The sequence below is a fragment of the Plectropomus leopardus genome, chromosome 4, assembly GCF_008729295.1.
Source record: "Plectropomus leopardus isolate mb chromosome 4, YSFRI_Pleo_2.0, whole genome shotgun sequence".
Classification (NCBI taxonomy): Eukaryota; Metazoa; Chordata; class Actinopteri; order Perciformes; family Serranidae; genus Plectropomus; species Plectropomus leopardus.
The window spans coordinates 23,394,385-23,414,335 of NC_056466.1; the positions used below are offsets into that span (position 1 = coordinate 23,394,385).

Here is a 19,951-nt window from a genome sequence, read left to right on the forward strand (position 1 = left end):
GATGAGATCGTTAGAGGCCAATCACACTGAGACTCGTCCCTAGAAAAGCATCGCCAGCAAAACCATTGTTTCCCTATGGTACAGCCATGGATTTATTTATAGGACGTCTGGAGACAGCCATGGGGGCGGGGCCTCGTTCATTCCTATTAGAGCAGCTCATTGGGGCATTAAGCAGAAAAAGCTTTTTTCCAGGTGTAGAATTGTGTAAAATACCTGGATCTTCTGGCCCATAGAGCATGCGTATTAGAGACTCACAGCAGCCGAACGCGGCCAAGCTGACACCAAGTGACCGACTTCCATATTAGCACCTCGCTAGATAATAGCGGTCTAAAAAAATTAATCCTGCTGCTCATTTAGTCACAGTTTTCGGTTCAGTCTTCAGTCTGGATCCTGATTTGGTTGTGTGATGTTAAGTTGTTGTTCCTCTGGATCTTTTCGAGAATGTCTACTGCATTTGGGTCCACCTGCTCTGCATTACATCACATATTTAGGAAATTCAGCTTTAAAATATCAAAAAACATATTCAAAAAACTCAAAACATCAAAGAGCCCTCAGAAATCACTGAAAAGAGCAGTCTCTATCATTAATCATCAGTTTATCACTACTGACAAACAAAACACTGATTATTGGACCTTAATTGACTGTACTGATTGCAGAACAACAAAATGCAGTAAAAAGAATATTTTAATGGATTGAGTAATGACAAATTTGACAAGTGTCAAGTTTGTCATTCATTTGTGGTCATTTCTTCCATGTTGATGTTTTTATACTCTTTCAATGCATTTTCTCTATGACAACTTTTATCCCAAAAAACTGAAAAGAAATATAAAATAAAATTGTAGTTCAAATCTTAAAATGAGCACATGCTTTTTGTTCTTTTTTTTTTTTCATTTTAATTCTTTGAAATGAAATGATGGATCTACATTTGGTTCAAGGACACATACTAAACCTTCAAACAGTGCGTGACTCACTGAGGGTGAAGCAGTACACTAAAAAAAGGTCATTTTCCTCATTCGTTTATTTATTATTTTTAAAAAAAATCAAAGAAAGTTGGCGTAAGTAATAGTAAAAAGAATAAAACAAAAATATTTGTCAACACATTCATGAAGTGGAGGGGTTAAAAAACTCAGAGGTGTTAAAAAAGGATCAGTATCACAAAGCAAAACAAAGGAAAAGTTGCAGAGTTTTGGTAATATTCTGTGGCTCAGCTGGAGGTCGGCCTACAGTCTGGGTTGTACTGGGACAGGACGGGGAGGGAAGGTGGAGCATCAGCTGAAGGTGATGTTGTGCTTGCTCCTTGCTGCTCTGGGTGGGAGAGAGATGGGAAAAGGAATCACCGCTGTCCCGCCAGTCATCATCACTCTGCAACAAACAGATGTTCAGAGAGGAAGAATTACATCTTAGCTTCGTGTAATCCTGAACATCGACCTCGGGTCCAGGTTCAGTCGGTGATGTAGTCCAGTATATGTTAAGAAACTACATCAACAGGGTTTACAAAACATATCAGACCATATCATGTGCAAACAGGGAAAGGCTGTTGCCATGACTACCCAGTTGGAGAGTGTGTAACTATAGCAACAATGTGTGACCACAGCCACTCACGTGGAAACTGGAAACTCCTCTGGGGAAGGTCCTCATAACCTCCCGTCAGGGGTGAAACACGGGGCCGGGTATCCTCCTGTTGGCATACACACATTTGAAAACTGTAAACAAAATACTGCGTCCAACCTGGACGGTTTTTAGGCACGTATGAGCGGACAGAAGGTGAATACAGGTGTTCCGTTGTCGACAGTTTGAGGAAAATTGCGTGTTTTTGAACATTAAAGTATGTCATCATGTTCTATAAGAAAGTCTAAAATACAAGTATGAACCTGAAAATGAGCGTAATAGGTCACCTTTAAATGAACCCCGTGTTCATACTGCAGTATACACCTGATTTGGAGTCTTCAGACTGACTCGATATGGAAACAGTTTAATGAGGACTAAAGCTCACAGTCATGTCATCAATTCATTATCATATTTTACACAACTCCTGCAACTTAAAGCAAGGTAAATTTAAGACTTTTAAGACACTTTTAATGCCACAAAAATTAAAGGAAAATAAAAACATTAACTAATAAATGTTTATTGTAACGTAAAGCATAAACATTTTGGTGAAGTTAAATTTTATTGGTTTATTTCTTTAAAAGGGACCATGTAGCATTTGATTCACTGTAACACATAATAGCTTAAAGCTAGTTTGCATCTGCATCCCTGTGGCGGGTAAGAGAAAAAACAACGCAATAACTATAAAAATATAAACTAAATATAGACAAGACATAGCAGCCACAATTGCACATGATATAAAGTGATGCAAAGAAGAAGGCATAATACAGACAATGCAACATCAAACTCAAAACTGCACGACATACAAAACACACAATATAAAGCTACACAAAATAGCATATCAAATGCTTATCAAATTAAAAACAACTTTAAAGACCAGATTTCTTGGTTGGTCGATCTTCAAATGTTGAAAAAAAAATTAAAACTTTTATTTTTCTATCCTGATCTGTGTGACATTAGTGCAAGAGGCATTCTTTTTAAAAATAGATATTACCAAATAGTTTGAAATTTTACCATGCAACATCAGAGAAGAATTATTCACAATATCCTACCTGCTATGTCTTAGCATTTTTATGACTTTTGTAAGGTTCATTTACGACATTTTAATGCCAATAAAGGCCTTAGTTTTAGACGAATGAATTAAATGCTTTTAAAGACTTTTTAAGGACGTGCAGGAAACGTGATTTTATATTTTACTTCTGTTATGTGCTCAACTAAATTTAAAATCTTATGAAAACATTCTTCATTAAGGGTAATGCTTTTCCTCCACTTTCAGGGCCCCTAATTTGATTTTTTTTCACCGTTTGTCACTGTGCAAAATGTGGGAAGCAAACTACTACTGCTCGCCATTAGCGGATTCACGGTACTTTCTTTGAACTTATTTCATCCTCAGCATTCTCATGGCTAAGATTACAAATGATCAAACAGGAATTATGTTGACGAAAGGAGGAATGTGTGTTGTGTACCTGAGTTTGGTGTGGCTGGAGAGCTGGCTTGGCTCGCCTGTAAAGACACGCAGGCGGCATCAACAGCTGTCTTCACAGCATACCGGTTAGCTTCCTCCTGCAACTTTGCAACGTTTCTTTTATACCGAATCCTCTTGTTTCCAAACCAGTTGGCCACCTGAGTGAGTTAGAGACGTAAATACTAAGTTTAAAGCAAGTCTGGAAATCCAGCAGGCTTCAGGAAACCATGTCTAGTATGTGTATACAATCTCTTTTTCTCCCAGTGCGCGTTTCACATCCTGACCTGAGAAACAGTGATGGAGCACTTTCTGGCCAGGTCCTCTTTTGCCTCCTCACTGGGGTAGGGGTTTGCCAGATGGGAGTAAAAATATGTGTTCAAAATCTCGGCCGCCTGCTTGCTGAAGTTTCTTCGTTTCCGCCTGACAGACAAAGACAACACTTGACCATATTCAAAAACTCTCGTTCATGTTATACGTACGTTTTCACACACTGGATGATTAAAGTTAAGAGGAAGCCGGAAAACAAACAAATGCAAACCCCACCTGGCGTCCAGGAACCTGGAGCGTAGGATCATGACGGCTTCACATGTGCTCTGCTTTAACTGCATCTGGATAGTGTTGAACTTGCGGTGAATGATTCCAACCATTCGCTCTATCTCTTTGGGGGAGATGGGCCGCGTACGGGACTGTTCCCTCAGCAGATTCATCACATGGTCGGTGAATTCATTGCACGCCTGTACGGGAGGAGTGACGAGTCGGTCAGATATGAAGATGATGAGTATTCTTAGAACCTGGAGCATATGTATTATTATATGATTAGCATTATTTTATTATCACAGTAGTTGTGCTGAAGTTTGTACAGAACTTCTCTCCCTGTTATGAAATCACTGTAAAACCTTTAAAAATATCACACCTGTTGGTATTTCTCCAGCTCAGAGTGGTACATCCGTCTGATCTGAGCGAGCTTTTCTTTGTACTCGCCGTGCTCTAAACCCCCCTCATCAGGCGACCCTCCGGCTGCTGCAGCAACCACTGCTGCAGCTGCAGAGGCCCCGCCCCTCTCCGGACCTGCAACCCCCTCTGCTAACAGCATGTTGTCCAGGCGCAAGATCTGAGGGTCTGGAGCGTCTTCTTCCTGGACGCCTCGGATGCTTAGGGCTGTGGGGATAGACAAAAAAAACAACGTTTTCTTCTTCTTCTTTTTTTTTTTTTTTTTTTACCACACTCACCTCCTGCTGTTTGTTTGTTTTGCTCTGAGGGGTTTTTGCCTGGCAGTATTTAATTTTAGGATTCACTGCCAGGAGGTACTGTAAACTGCTTCAGTTAAGTAAATTCTGAGTTCAGTGCTTTCTTTGTTTAAAATATGAAGCATCTTTGATGCAGCGAGAACAGAACAAACTCAAGAACAGAGACATCAGTGGGTAAAAAGAGCAAAAAGGTAAAAGAGAAAGCAGAATAATAACTTTACCTATCCTGCTTATGTAACACTGAAATAATCAGTCAGAGTTTCTGGCTCAGCTACAGTATGCAGAACTAGAAAAACAGGATGCACAGCACACTGCACGCATCGAAGTTACAACAACACGACATCAGTAGACATTAGGCACACAACCTGCCGGCATTCAGTCAAACTTTGCTTTCAAACATTTAATTCTTTCTGCCAGGAGACGCTTCAGCAGGTCAAATCTAGATTTCATGGCAGATAACATATTTTACATGTCATCCCTTTTTAATCACTTTTACATAATTCACAGCTATTTTATTTATATTCTGAACCTTATGGTGAGCTCGTTGTTTTATTTTGCACCTTACTGTTATTTAGTTTTTATTTAATCTTATATTTGCTATATATTGTGTTTTATATTTACAACACATTTCTTTTCTGCTTTGCTGCTTTGCTGACTTTATATGATAAATGCTGCACAGCAGTTTCCCTCAGGCTGAATAAAGCTCTATCTCATCTTGTTTAGTGTTTTTCAAAATTTTGAATAAATGCTGCATCATGATTTAAAGCACAAACATGCTGTGAATCAAATTTGTGATAAGAAATAAAAGAATCGTAGAAAACAGGGTTTGTTTTTTTCATGTGGTGTGCACTGAATATTTTTTCTTTTCTGTCACACAAAGTGTTTACATTTGTCACACAGTCTACAGCACAATTTGGGAAAAACAATTGTGCAACACCAAATTGCACACAACTCCAAAGTCTGTGTTCTTGAGTACAACTAGACTTCCCTTCACAGCCAGCAGAGAGCACTGTCTCACAATACAAGGCCCGAAACCTTTTTTTCAACACCTTATTCAGATTCTTTCATTTTGCCACGGACTCACTTTTTTTCTGAATTGTCCAATCAATAGAATGTCCTCAAACACAAGGTTGAAAACAACATTTCCATAAAAATATCAATCTGCAGAGCACTAGAGACACAAGCCCTAGTTTTTCATCTCATGTCCAGACACTTGGCTTGTCTCTTCCTAGACGTGTAGCAACAGTCGGCTACTGGCCTAAAGGTGGTAATGATAACGAAACATTACAGAGGCCTTCAAAAGAGTTAAGTTTTCCACTTAAAATCAAATACACAGCACAAACAGTACAGTTTCAAAAATCTTTAGAGAAACCATTGTTTAACCCTTTGAAACCTGAACAGATATCACTTTTCTTGTGGTGCATTTAGATGCCTTTCACGTGAATTCAAACATTTGAACGATGAGCAAATTTGTTTGATTCCTTTCAAAAACATGGGAAAAAGGCAAGGAGCAACTTGGCAAGAAATGCCCCACAAACTGCAAGAAATCTGTAGATTTAGAAAATTATATTTTTAAAACTAAGGAAAAAAAATGTCCTGAGAACTGTATTTATGATAATCATAGTTATATATGTAAAATTATTTTCCTGAATTATTAGAATTTTTAAGCAGTTTTTTCCTGGTAATTTCTTTGATTTTGATCCCTTTTTTTCTTTTCATTTTCTTTTTAGAGCTCTGTTTGTTGGAGGCCGAGAGGAACTCAATTGGTGTCTGTGCACTTGGAGTGAAAGAAAAAAGGAAGAGGAAGGGGCAGAGAGACAAATTATGAAGAATCCGCCAACTGCCAGGCGGAGGTTTACCTATAAAAACAGTGGCTGTTGCTATGGCAGTGATGCCAGCTTTCCTTGGCATCCCCATGCCCCAAAGAAAAACAGGTAAACATACACATGCATCCTTGCCGACGCACACAGACACACACAGCTGTTAATTAACGCCAGCTCTTAAGGAGCGACTAAAGACCCAATGAAAAATTAAAGCTCATTTGAGAGGTCGTTAATTTGCACAGTTATGCAAATGAGGTGGCAATTACAGGGTAGTTCTAGGGATCACATTTATAATCCGGCAAGGAGGGCAGTGACAGCCTCCGCATCTGGCTAACAGCCGTCTCACACACACTAACAGTCAGTGATGGCCTCCAATTTTCTATTGGACACTGGGGATTTCCCAAACCATATAACAGTACATTAATATGCAACTTATAGATGCATTTTTACATCCAAATATGAGTATACTGCAGCTAACACATAATGTGCCACATTAATCAGATTACAATATAAGACAACAACCTTCAGAGTCATGCAGCCTGGCTGTCAGGTGAACCTGTGCGAGTGTCTTCCATGGCTACAGATCACAGACTGTAAAGACCATCCACCTGTTTGTTAAAACCATGGACAAACAAAGAGGATTACCAGTTCACAGAAAAGTACTACTCCACATTTGTGCCCTTTTCCCTGCTTTTACACTTACATATCCAACATCTAGGGCTGAGCATCTATTTACATTTTTTTTTAAAAATACCTATACCAATACAGGTACCCTTAAAGTGATACCAATACCGATAGAGTGAATGGAGTGGCGTGTAGTACAGAGACACTTTGGAATATTTTGGTGGCATCTGAACTGCCAACTCTTTTAATACACCCCCATGACTTCACAACAGACTGTTTGAATTGTAGCTGCTGTGGGAATGTGAGCTCTGCACTGACGACAGTCGGTGAGAGTCTGCTCAAACACACGGTGACAGGGCTATATGACAGTATCACACTGCTAACAATACATGATAGTTATCAACATATTTAACTACCGAACCAAGCCGTTTCAGTGTGAGTTTGTTTAGACCATTTAACAGCATGCTGTTGGATGTTAGCCTAAGCTCCAACGTTAACTTGTGCTAACCACACAGATGTTAAACTTATCTTTCGCTACTCAGGATACGGCAGCAACAGAAATATGGTCCATTTTAAGACCACGACTGGAAAAAGGATCAAATGCGAGTATTGTTTGACTCAAGAAATTTCAGTAGTTCTTGGTATGGAAACAAAGAAACATACATGTGAGTAAACTGTCAGTTAATTGCATTTACGGTAAAGTATATATTCAGTTTATTGGGGGTACTGAGAGGTTTTTCTCATGGAAGAGTTTCTGAAGACCGACCAATTTACATCATACTAAATATTTGAACAACAGCACCAAACTACAGCAACAAAATGACTATTTAGTTGAATCAACGCCTGTCCTAAACAGTTTAAACAAAAACTGAACATTTAACCATTGATGAAGGGAGGATTTATTATAGGCCTGTTGTATTAGACCGCATTAGTAATAACCTGGCAACCGAGTGCACGGCAGTGGATGAGAGAAAGGAAAAGACGACTACAGTGGAACAGGACCGGGTCCCATTACAGTTAATGACTTAATAATTAGTCCGTATTTTGGGGCAGCCAGTGACTCTGTTGAGTGCACAAACACAACACACTCCCACACAGTGCACAGGATAAAGAGATGAGCTGCCGTCCATGACGCCTCGTGAGTAAATCCAGCTTTGTGAGCTCAGTTGAAGCCATGGGTGGCAAACTGTCCCCCACTGAGTATCTGTTAGTAGTGAAGACTGACAGGACTCTGGGGTCTGGAGATTATCAACTGTCTGCCAATCCATGAAACACAACCATTACTGCCTCTCCTTCCAACTCATCCATCAATCTGTCCCACCCTCTCTCTTGTCATTTGTTTTGTTTTTTTTTTTTACTTTGCCTCTGTCCTATTTTGTGCACTACAATTCCCAGAAAAAAGTGATGATAAAAATAGAGAGTTGTACTGGGAATAGCATGATGAAAGAGTTGGGAAGGAGGGAATCGGATAACAGAGAAATGAGGGTAGATACAGCCAGCAGAAGATGCCAGGAGCACATATAATAATACGAGAGGCATGCACCTCGTAAACAGTGGTTCTCCAGCTCTGCAGGAGGTTGATATTGAATAAAACAGCAGCATTTTGGACTGTGGCCGTCATGTGAGGAGTTATTTTTAATGGTTCTAACTCAGGACGGAGGAAGAGAACGAGACACTGACAACAGAACGGCAGAAGCAGAAGCTTGGTTAAAATTAAAAGAGAGAGAAGAGTGATACATCTTCTAAGCTTTCAAAATAACCTACATATGCAGACTGCCCTAAAAACCACAGAGATAAAATGTTTTTCAGAGCAATGTGTTTCCCTAAAAAATTCCATCAGTTATTGGGCATAATAGAATTGGTCAAATCAGAGTGAATGAGCAACAACACATTAGTGGAAAGTATAGGGAAAGAAAAGTCTATTGCCTTTTTAACATACAAATAATATTCAAAACACATTTGACCATTCATACCAAATTATTGCTTAAATTATTTGGTTAATTAAATAATCATTCACATTCACGTAAAATTAGTTCCTAACTAATATGCCTAACAAATTCACAAATTACTTCTGTTTGAGTGAGTTATGGCAAAACTACGGACTGCAGAAGTGGACGTGGCAATAGCGACTTCACCTGTTGGTTTGTGGACTTCCTTTTTGAAGCTTTGAGTTTGGCATTTCGGCCGTCACCGAGGACACTACGAATGCCAAACATGTCAATCACAAGGTAGCCACGCCCTAAAGCACACCCTGCTTCTCTCTTCTTGCAGCTAGTGCCGAATCGATCACTGTATAAAAGTGACAGCGGGCAGAACGTAACCATGGCTGGGACGGTTGAGACATTTTGACGATGTGTTATGTGTGTAATTTAAAAAGCAGCGAAGAAGAATAACTCGAAGAAGAATAGCGGCAGAAAATGTCTGCAAACGCACTATTGATGCGTATGTTGGGGCAGGCGTTGTTGTGTTAAACGTCACGCCTCATTTGTTTATGCTGTCTAAGATCATACACCGGGGCAGCATTATGCAGCCATTGTTTGGTTCTGTGTGAAAATGCAAAGGAAAAAGCATAAAGGAGGGACTGTGTTGTGGCCCTACAGCGCCATCTCTGTAAAAAGGGCTGATGCTGTGCTGTGAGAAATATACATCTGAGCTGAACAGACAGACTAATGGAATTTTGTGGCTGGCTTTGTAAATTCAGGCCGTTGGGTGTGCATAAAAAAAAAAAAAAAAGATGAATGGTGAGTAGGTGAGACAACTAGTTGCCTTGGAAACTCTGCATCCCTCCTAGTGCCAACCACAGGGTTCCCATTTTCGAGCTAAATGAATGAAATGAGGTAATAACAAGGGTTGCTGTGCAGCTCACATACTACTGTCTGCTTTGCGTGTGGAAAGCCGAAAAAAGCCGAGTAAAGATGATTATATTCCAGGTAAAACACAAAATTAGGCCCTTGACTGTAATTTTTTATTCAGTGCTGCATCAGTGAGGTGGGACTGAGTATCAGGATCTAATATTCAGGTGTAAAATCTTTGCAACAACCATCCTCCTACTATTCAGTTTATGCTGCTGGCACACATTCCTCCAGTTTAAGGAACACTTCACCCACAAAATTAACATTTAATTATCAGTTAGTCATGCAGTGATGCTTTGAATTTGTGAAGAAAATGTTGTTTTTCTCTCATGCCTCCAAGGAGATCAGCAAACATATTGATTCACTGATCGACTGGGGACCACCCTCATCAACATCAAAACATGTGGTTGCCAACTCTCACACAACTTGTGCAGTATCTATCATTTATCCAGTTGTATGCTCAGTACTTCCCAAACAAATGCATTTTCATTTTCGTATATCTGCTAAACGTGGCACCCAATAATCAAAAATCAATTTGTTCACCCTTTTACATGCAGCAATGCGAGAAAAAACGTTTTCTTCACAAATTCAAGGTCACACAGTATGACTAAAAGATATGCAAATGTCATTTCATGGGTGATGTATTCTTTTAACAACCTAGATTTTGGAGGAGAACATCCAGCAGAGGATGAGTTTTAGAAAAGTGCCATCACAAACCGATTACAAGAGCCAGAGGTGAAGAAAGTTCATTGATAAGAAGTAGCAGTAGATGAAGGGAGGGCCGGGAAAATGTAGACTAATATAGAATATGCTTCTACCTTTCTGTCTACGATCTCTATGATGTGTCATCATAATTGTTCCTCCTTAAATACGCTCTTCCTTTTATCCTCAATTTGACCTAAAATAATGAAAATGTAGCCTGAAGTTCAAATGTGTACGTGAAATGTGGGATTAACCTCAACTACAGTCACAGATGCACTGAAAGATGCGTATCCTTATCAGTATGCAAGCCTTTTCTCTTTACTGGCTGCTGTGAAAAAATAAGAGTCCATGAAGCAAATGGACAACTCACCTGTCCTTTCTTTGACCTCACACAGGACACTGAAGAGGGCCGGCTTCATTCTGTGGCAGTTTAAAGCATGTTTCCTTTTATGGAAAATGACAGACAGAGAGACAGAGATTGTGAATTACAAACCATTATTTGCTCGACTTCATATTCTTTTGGTTACAGACACTGGCAATAGATCACAGAGACACATTGCAAGTCAGTGCTGAACAGACTGGATTCAGATGAGTGAGTGTGCAACCAGACCTGTTGAAGCATTTGACTGAAAACAGGCCTGAGCACATAGTTGTCTAATTCACCTCGACTTTCTCAACTCGGTGAAGACAGAAAAGAGCACAGGCTGAGTGCACAATCATGCAGAAACTTTGAAAACTTAAAATGGAAGTCGACGTGCAATATGGATGGCAGAAATAATCAATACTGCACTATAATGTCATACTGTTTTCTGCAGTTCAATATTGACACTCTACCAGTGTTGTGCCGTTTTGTTACATTAGTAAATTCCTTTCCTGAAATTTGATGTTCAAGGATACATTAGAAAATGAAGTGAAGGAATTTTATCACACTTGGGGCATAAATAGGGTCTCAGAGTGTATAAAATACATCAAAATACACCTGCATACACCTGACCTGTGTGTGTGTGTGTGTGTGTGTGTGTGTGTGTGTGTTTTGCTCTGTATTTTATCTCATCTGGTTTTAGGAATTGTGTGTCTTTCTAGTCTTACTCTTTTATAGCGTTGTTTGTTGTATGAGCGACATCCAAGGCAATTTTCTGTCATGACGGACAATAGAGATTTTCTGATTCTGATAAATACTTTTAATATTTGCTCATGAAATGGTCCCTGGCCTCCTGTCATTTTGCAAAAGTTGGCTTCTGGCAAAGCAAGTTGAGTATTCCTGTTAAAAGGGTATTCAAACACTAAACAAATAACGTGATGTCTCACAGAATAGTTGGTTTTATTCTACATGTATCACACTTATGTCCACAGTGTTACAGCCAGAAGTGTTGCAATACCATTTTGAGTAATCTACGGTGATAGACTTAATTGTATTGTAAATTACATGAGATTGAAATTATCACAGTATTAATAAGGATACTTCCCCCTATTACTATGCTGTAATAAATGAAGTACCTCAAAGTAATACTTGAGTAAAAGCCTTAAAGTGTCTAATATTTATTGTACTTAAGTATAAAAAAAAACATTTTTATGATATTAAATTACATAAAAGTAAAGTAAATACTATTTATAAAAATTTTGGCAGTAAGAAATTTGAGAGTTTATTGAGAGGTTTAATTCTTCATAATACACACCACCTTCAAATGGAGTGTACATTACACTTGAAGAAAAACTGTTTGGGTTTTTTTTTTTGTTTTGTTGGTTTTTTTTTTTTACAACATATGGGATTTGAAGAAAATCCAGGTCCTTCCATTCCTTCATTCATCCCCCCATCCCCTCCTCTCTTCCTAATTCCTTCCCTCTTTTGTGGTGAGTAAAGACAATACATAGGAGAAATGGAATAAAAGTCAAAGTTGACAGAAATATAAAAACTAGTAAAGTACAGACAATCACAAAAATACTTAAGTAACCACTGTTAGTGCGTATAACAATAATAATAATAATAATGTAAGCAAAATCCGATATACGATAATCAAAGTGAAATCAATGTCTTCATACATACAACTAATTTTATGTAGTTTGTGGGACTCCTACATGATGAGACATGAAATAATACTGGATTATTACACATCCCTGTGTGTTACTGTATGATTTAAAGCCCTGTGTTTGTGGAGTGCCATAGAGTCAGTCCTGGATTAGGCCTGTGGGGGTGAAAGGTGGTGATGCACAGCTGGAGATGGCACAAAATGCCAAACAGCGCTGTGTATGTGGGAGGTGTTATTAGAGTGTATTACCGCATGTTACAGCGTGTGTGTAAAACCATGCATCCTTGAGGGGATACTGTTACTATTATTCCCCCTGTGCAGACACAAATCCAGCTCTTTACCATGTTCTGCCATCTATCAGACCTTGTTATTACCTGGCCTGGGCCTCATCCAGACTCTCATCTGTGATGACCATGATCTGCTGGAGGATGTCCCCAATGTCCTGCTGCGGCTGACCGAGGGTGTGATTATCCACATCCTCATGAGACAGTCCACTTAGTCCAATATGACCCAACATCATGCGGGCCTGCTCCTCCATACCTGCAATGTGCCTCTTATTGTGGAGGGAGAGATGAGAGGAGGAGGAGGATCACTAGAAAAGGGGGTTTCCCTCTCCAACTTTCAGCACTTAGAAAAAAGAGGTTGAAAAGTTTCACATGAAAAAAACATACAGGGCTCAGGAGTGAGAGAAGTGTTGCCTCAGCTGGTGCCTGCTTGTGTCGAGTAACAAAGAGAAGGAGACAAAGGTGCAGCATTTACCGAGGCTATCTGAAGAAAACGCTACAAAACTAGAGCTCTGGAAACTCGATTTCTTCTTTGGCATGGGAGGGCACGACTCACAAAATACTGGCCTTTACTGTTGTTTTTTTTTTAGTGACCAGACGCGCATAGGCACGTCTTTTCTTCCCCTGAAATAACAACCAAGAGGCTCCCGACACTGAACAAAACCGGCTTGTTACAAAGCTCATTCCTTTTCTGAGCGGCTGTTCATTTTCTGCGTTTTAAATATCGGTCTGAACGGTGCTATGGCTATATCTACTGACCCGGGAGCCCCTTTGATGTCGTCGTCTCCGCCTGCTCTCCTTTTCTCCATGAGTCCCATGTACTGCTCGGTAATTAAAAGTGAGAACCGACACGGTCACCGAAAATATGGTCGAGGAGAGGTACTCCGTATTCCCGAGGAGCTTCGTCTGTCTCTTTCAGTCCAAACACAGACAGGTTTGACCCCTTTAGACGTTGCTTATTGCTGTTTTCTGTCCCTGTACGGCTGCTGTCCCACTCCTCCCAGAAAAACACCATAAAGCAACGCTGTCCTCTGTCAAGGTACACAGCGCGAGAAAAGACTACTTCCGCTAAAATATTTCAAATGAATATACCTTAACGCAGATTGCCCCATTAAGGGCCCGTGTTTAATGACGCCTAAGGGACTGTACATCACTTATTAGAGTAGGGGGGTAGCTGGGGTGTGACCCTCCGCAGAGCTGCAAATATTTTTGCTTGAGCCTCCCAGGGTGACTGGGGGAACGTGCACTACAAATAACCATTTTTCACATTTTATAGTTGTGAAATTCTGTTATTTTGAATATTGTTTTAAAGAAAACATGCATTCAACCCCACTTCCAGGCATGGGGCTTTGAAAGTGTTTACAATAAATTCAAAATATGACAATTTAAAGTTAAATGTCCCTTCCCTAAGCCCCATAAAAAAAAATTTAAAAAAAAAACACAACTCCCTTCCTAGTTTTTTAAAAAATATTTGAAGTGCTCCCCCTATTTTCACATTATAAAAGTCTGCATCAATGCAAAATGTCCTTCTGAAGGGGCTGGTAGCTGTGGAGGATGCATTCAGTCAGAGCTTAAATAAATGTAATAATACCACAGTATAAAAGTACATTTTCAATCTTGCATTCTTTCTCAAGTACAATGACTTAGTAGTAGCATCAATATATACTGAAAGTACTGCAGTTACAAGTCCACATTGAGTAGAATGCCTATTTACGAATAATATATGTTAGGAAGGCAATATCACTGGATAATAGGGCCCAATATGATGCACTAAACATAACTTATGTTGCATCTGATAAAGGCGGGGCTTATTTAGGCTATTATTGCCAGGTAGATTCATTTATAATAAAACATAGTAATCTATTGGTTGTTTTATTTTAGTAATAATCTTAATCTGCGAAGTAACGCATATCTAATGTCAAATAAATGTAATTGAGTACAAAGTACAGTATTCGCTTCCAAAATGTAGTGAGGTAGAAGTATAAAGTATTACAAAATGGAAATACTCATATTCTGATAGAGCAGAGCCTCTAAAAGTCAGAGGTGTCTGAAGTCTTCCACAGAATTGACCTGGAGGTGAAGGTGAACGGCCACGTTATTTTAATGCCCATGTAGTACTGATGCCACGTCAAATTGAATTACATGGATACTGAAACACAAATAGCTAAGCTCATATAATCCGACTTTATGAAACACTGGTCAGAATGATGTGTGCCACCTTGCAAAATCAGTGAAACTGCACAGAAATGAAACAGTGGGTTACAATGGGCTACAAACGTGAATTCCAGCCTTTTAGCGCTTTTATTTTGAAAGTCACAGTGATTATTTTCCGGCTTCTTTTTGGCCTTTTGCTGGTTTTCTTGACGCAGCTCTCCATCAGTTGTCGGAGGGCTCTGGAGAATGCTGCAGTTTGAGTTGAAACCGCGAGAGGAGGAAACCATTTCGCCATGGAAACAATGTTGTTGTTGATGTTGACGACGATGATGATGATGTTGCTGTCAATACTAGTGTGTGTGTGTGTGTGTGTGTGTGTGTGTGTGTGTGTGTGTGCGCGCGCGCGCGTGTATGTGTGCGCGCCCTGTCCCTAGGCTGCATCTCTGACGTACACCAGTTCATGGTGACCTCATCTAATGTATGGTGTTGTCTATAATAAGATTATATTTTTACAAGACATTATAAGACGACTGGTGTGAATGTATCTGGTCTTATCTCATACCTTTCATACACTTAGGCGGACCAAGTGTTGGAATGTAGCAAAGTGCATTTACTGAGGTACTGTACTTAAGTATGAATTTGAGGTACTTGTACTTTACTTCACTATTTTATTTTCATGCTACTTAATACTTTTACCCCACATTTCAGAGGGAAATAGTGTACTTTTTACCTCACTACATTTTTAGTTTTACAAATTAAGATTTTGCATAAAAAACATAAGAAGGGTTTACAAAATATGATGTATGTCAGAAAATTAATAAACAAACAGTTTAATTACAGCTGCAACAATTAGTTTATTAATCAATTAGTTGATTCACAGAAAATTAATTGCTAACTATTCTGATGAACATTCTATTTTCTTTTTATTTTTTTTAAAAATAATTTCGTGTGTGTTTCCCTTTTTTATTTTAAAGTTTGGGGTGTTTTTCTGATTTTATAATTCTTAAGTACATTTTCCAAATTATACTTACATTTACCATTTTCAATGCAGAACTTTTACTTGTAACAGAGTATTTTCACAGGGTGATATTAGTAATTTTACTTAAGTGAAGAAACTGAATACTTACTTCCACACCCTGGGCCTACCACCCCCTTCATATCTGTAGGCTCTGAGGAATCCCTGTGTGTGTGTGTGTGTGTGTGTGTGTGTGTGTGCGCGCGCGCGCGCGCGCATGTGCGTCTGTCTGTCTGTCTGTCTGTTGTGTTTTTCTCGTCAATCCACTGTGATTGAGACGGCGGTGTGTGTTTGTGTGCATGTAATCTCAGTGTATTTGTCTGCAGTGTGTGTTTGTGTGCACATTAGCGCTGTGTATTTTTGTCGGCGATGGGAAAAGATGAATGAATCTCCCAGCAGAGTAGGAAGTACCAGAGTGTCTGAACCTGTTCTCTCTCACGTGGTCCATCACTCTCATATTTACTATCACTCACACAAAGGCAGCTGCAAGCACCCCCGGCTAGCAAACACACAGATGTGTAGGAATTCAGACACACACGGATGCACTTGCTGGTAATTTGCCTCTCCTCCCTTTTGTTTTAGTCCCAGAAGATTACATCTGCCTCATTCTCATTAATTGGCCAATCAGCCAATAAAGATAGATGGTCTGAATAAACACATACTATTTTCACAGAGATGGAGCAGTCAGCCTGCTCCAACCCTCCCCCTACAACAGCCCCTCATGGTCTGCTCTGCATGTTGCCATGCCAACAGGGACCTGAGCACCTCTGGATGCTCCAGTCGAGTATCTTTTTCTCAGTTTAACACATGCACACACACATTAGAGTTAATTATGAGAAGTGTCTGTGTCTGAGCGTCTGCAGCTATCAAAGGGCTTTATTCCTAATGTGCATGCAGCTGCTGCATGGTGGGAATTACAAACATAGGTTAAAGGTGACTTCTTTGTCCTGATTTACCATTTTGGGGGAATTTTTCACTGGATTATTTACATTCCTTGTGCTCATTGACTACTCAGTACAGATACAAACATCCCATAAACATTCACCTCAGGAGAAGTGAGAACCAAGGACACGATAGCCTGTCTGGATGTGACCCCACTGCAGCTGCTGTTGTGAAAATAACATTTTGTGTCACCCCACAAAGCATTGGCGACAAAGCAGCACCTTCACTGAAAAGGCTAGTGACATTCTGTATTTGTCCTATTGTCACCATGAAAAAAGGGAGTAACTATAATATACATTAGACAAGACCCTGCCAATACAGCACATTTTATGCTTAAAAAAATAAACAATGCAGATTTACTATTCTATAACAGACAGCCACATGCCGTTGTCCAAAATAATCATTAGCAAATTTAATCATATTTATAAATTAACAAAAGTATTGCCATTAGTATTGATATTGGTTCTAGTACTGAGGTATCAGTTCCAGTCTTGTGGTGTATGGCAGCTCTGCATGTTGGTTTGTTGCTGTACTTAAGCAAAACATGGCTCACAGGCATAATCAACTAACATTTTTGTCCTTTAATACAATTGTGAGATGTGAAGTCTGAGTAAAGTGCCATTGATGTTGCCCTGCATGTGAAATTTATGAGGACAGCTTTGTTTATTAGTCGATTTGCCAGCCTGTCGAGCCACATTGTGAACCCAGAAATGTTGAGTACCCCAGAGTTTTACGCTATAAATGCATAGTATTGGTCTCCAACATTAGGAAACCGCTGGATGCTTACTTGCATATGTTGGGCAATTTGCATAATATACCTAATTGGTATAAAATTTCATAACAGCATATACTGACAATATTTCAGCCACTGCTGGAAATGATTTGGGTGGTTTTGAGGATACTGAATCCATTTCTGATATTTTCAAAATTCAAAATTTATGTTTTAAACCAGAAGTCTGCCTATTTTAACTGCATTTTGGCTGATTTTGAATTGATTTTTATTCAATTTAGACTATTTAGGACATTTAATTGACAGGATTATACAAAAAACTTAAATAATTGAAATAACTTCAAAGTAGTTATTAATGGTACCATATTTATAAACACATGAATAGAACAATGCTTGAAGTTGACATTTGAATCCACAGACCATCACACTGAGTTGATACACAGTTGGTAAATGTTGGTAAGAAAGGCAGGTAGCATGGCAAAGGACATCTAATAAAGTCATGTTTACCAGGTGGGACACACAGGCCATAAAAACAGTTTTGTGTTGGGTTTTTTAAAATAAAATTATGTCCAAAAATATAAGGAGAGAATTATATGTCCACTTGTACAAATGTTATAACAACTGATCAGAAATGGATTCATTATCCTCAAAGAAACCCCCAAACCAACCAGATAATGCCCAAATTGGCCAAGCACTGGCTGGAATAGTGTCAGTAAATGTGATTATGCACGTTTATACAAACCAGGTAAATTATGCAAAATGCCCAACATATGCAAGTCAGCATCTGGCAGTTTCCTCATGTTGGGGAGGCATACTATGCAAGTTGACTTTGCTGGCAAGTAGACTATTAATAGAGCTCTATTTATACAGGTGGTGGGCCATTCTCATAGACATTTGTACTTATCAGAATGAGCTACTTCACATATAACTCTATATGGTATCAGTGTTGTTTCTGTATTTAGAAAGGTGGTAAGCCATTCTGATAGATATTTGACCCGCACAAATGACCAACTCATCATTCAACTCTATATATACAGGTGGTAGGCCATTCTGATAGACATTTGTTCCTGACAGAATGACCTATACTACATTCAAATCCATTTTTGCAGATGGTAGGCCATTTTAATAGATATTTGTCACTGACAAAATCACCAACTCATCATTTAACTCTATTTAGAGAGGTGGTAGGCCATTGTGATAGACATTTATACCTATCCGAATGATCTACTCTACATACAACTGTATTTGTACAGGTGGTAGGCCATTTTGATAGGTTTTCCCTGACAAAATGACCAACTCATCATTGAACTCTCTTTAGAAAGGTGGTAGGTCATTCTGACATGGCAATAGACATTTGTTCATATCGGACTGACCTATGCTACATTTAACTCAATGTTTGCAGGTGGTAGGTTGTTATGGTAGATATATGTGCTTGTCAGAATGATCTGCTCCACATTTACCTACATTTATCTAGGTAGTAGTCCATTCTGAATTATTTTAATACCTCTCAACATGACTTTCTCCACATTTATACAGGCTGGATGCCATTCTGACAGATATCTGTATTTGTCAGAATGGCCTACTCCACATTAAACTACATCTATAAAGGTAGTAGTCCATTCTGATAGATATTTGTACCTGCCAGAATGACCCACCCCACATTTCTATATTCAGGGGTTCATTCTGATAGATACTTGTACTTGAGAAAAGGAGTTACTCCACATTTAACTACATTTATACAGGCATAAGCCCATTCTGATAGATATATGTACTTGACAGAATAACCTGCCTCACCTTTAACAACATTCATGTTGATAGGAGTCCATTCTGATCGATATCTGTACTTGACAGAGTGACCCACTCCACATTTAACTACAATTAAACTGACATTAGTCCCTTCTGATAGATATTTATAACTGACAGGATTAACTACTTCACACTTAACTCCATTTCTAGGGCAGTAGTCCATTCTGACAGATATTTGTACCTGACAGAATAATCTACTCACATTTATACAGGTTTTCTGTCATTCTGATAGATATCTGTACTTGTCAGAATCACCTCCTCCACATTTAACTATATTCAAGTACAAATATCTATCAAAAGGGGCTTCTGCCTACATAAATGTAGTTAGATGTGGATTAGGGGTTCATATTTGAATATGCTCCTGTATTGTTGTACCTGCTTATGATTAATGCTATCATATATAATTTTTAGTGACCAAATTTGAAGTCCCCCTGTTTGTTGCTGACAACAACAAACAAGCTGAAATAGGCTAAATGTTTATTTCTCCATTAATCGTCTAAAAAATGCACGATATTGAACACAATGGTTCATGTACACCGTTAGCAGTGGTGAAGCATTTTCAATATGCTTAGAAATTGGATAACAGGCTGTTTCTATGCATGCGGTAATGCTGCCATCTCTCCGCCAGACTCGAGACAGCATTTAAACTCTGCTGACGTTTTACCCCGATGTCTG

The 19,951-nt window shown here is 39.1% G+C and overlaps 1 protein-coding gene across 1 annotated transcript; it reads right to left on the minus strand.

Annotated features, from left to right (window-relative positions):
• Window positions 1–932: 932 nt before the first annotated feature.
• LOC121942243 (pre-B-cell leukemia transcription factor 1-like) lies at window positions 933–13,627 on the minus strand. The gene is made up of 8 exons (XM_042485389.1): window positions 12,720–13,627; window positions 10,689–10,762; window positions 3,984–4,228; window positions 3,614–3,804; window positions 3,355–3,490; window positions 3,072–3,228; window positions 1,603–1,678; window positions 933–1,362 (listed from the first exon to the last, which is right to left on the minus strand). The coding sequence occupies exons 1-7, from the start codon at window positions 12,881–12,883 to the stop codon at window positions 1,635–1,637; spliced, it is 1,011 nt and encodes a 336-aa protein (XP_042341323.1). The 5' UTR covers window positions 12,884–13,627; the 3' UTR covers window positions 933–1,362; window positions 1,603–1,634.
• Between the last annotated feature and the right edge of the window lie 6,324 nt (window positions 13,628–19,951).

Coding starts and splice junctions, on each gene's coding strand:
- LOC121942243 (XM_042485389.1), bottom strand. CDS start 12,883: ATGGAGGAGCAGGCCCGCATGATGTTGGGTCATATTGGACTAAGTGGA. Junction 3,229..3,354: donor GCTCCATCACTGTTTCTCAG/GTCAGGATGTGA, acceptor TAACTCACTCAG/GTGGCCAACTGGTTTGGAAA. Junction 1,679..3,071: donor TCCAGCCACACCAAACTCAG/GTACACAACACA, acceptor GTATGCCAACAG/GAGGATACCCGGCCCCGTGT.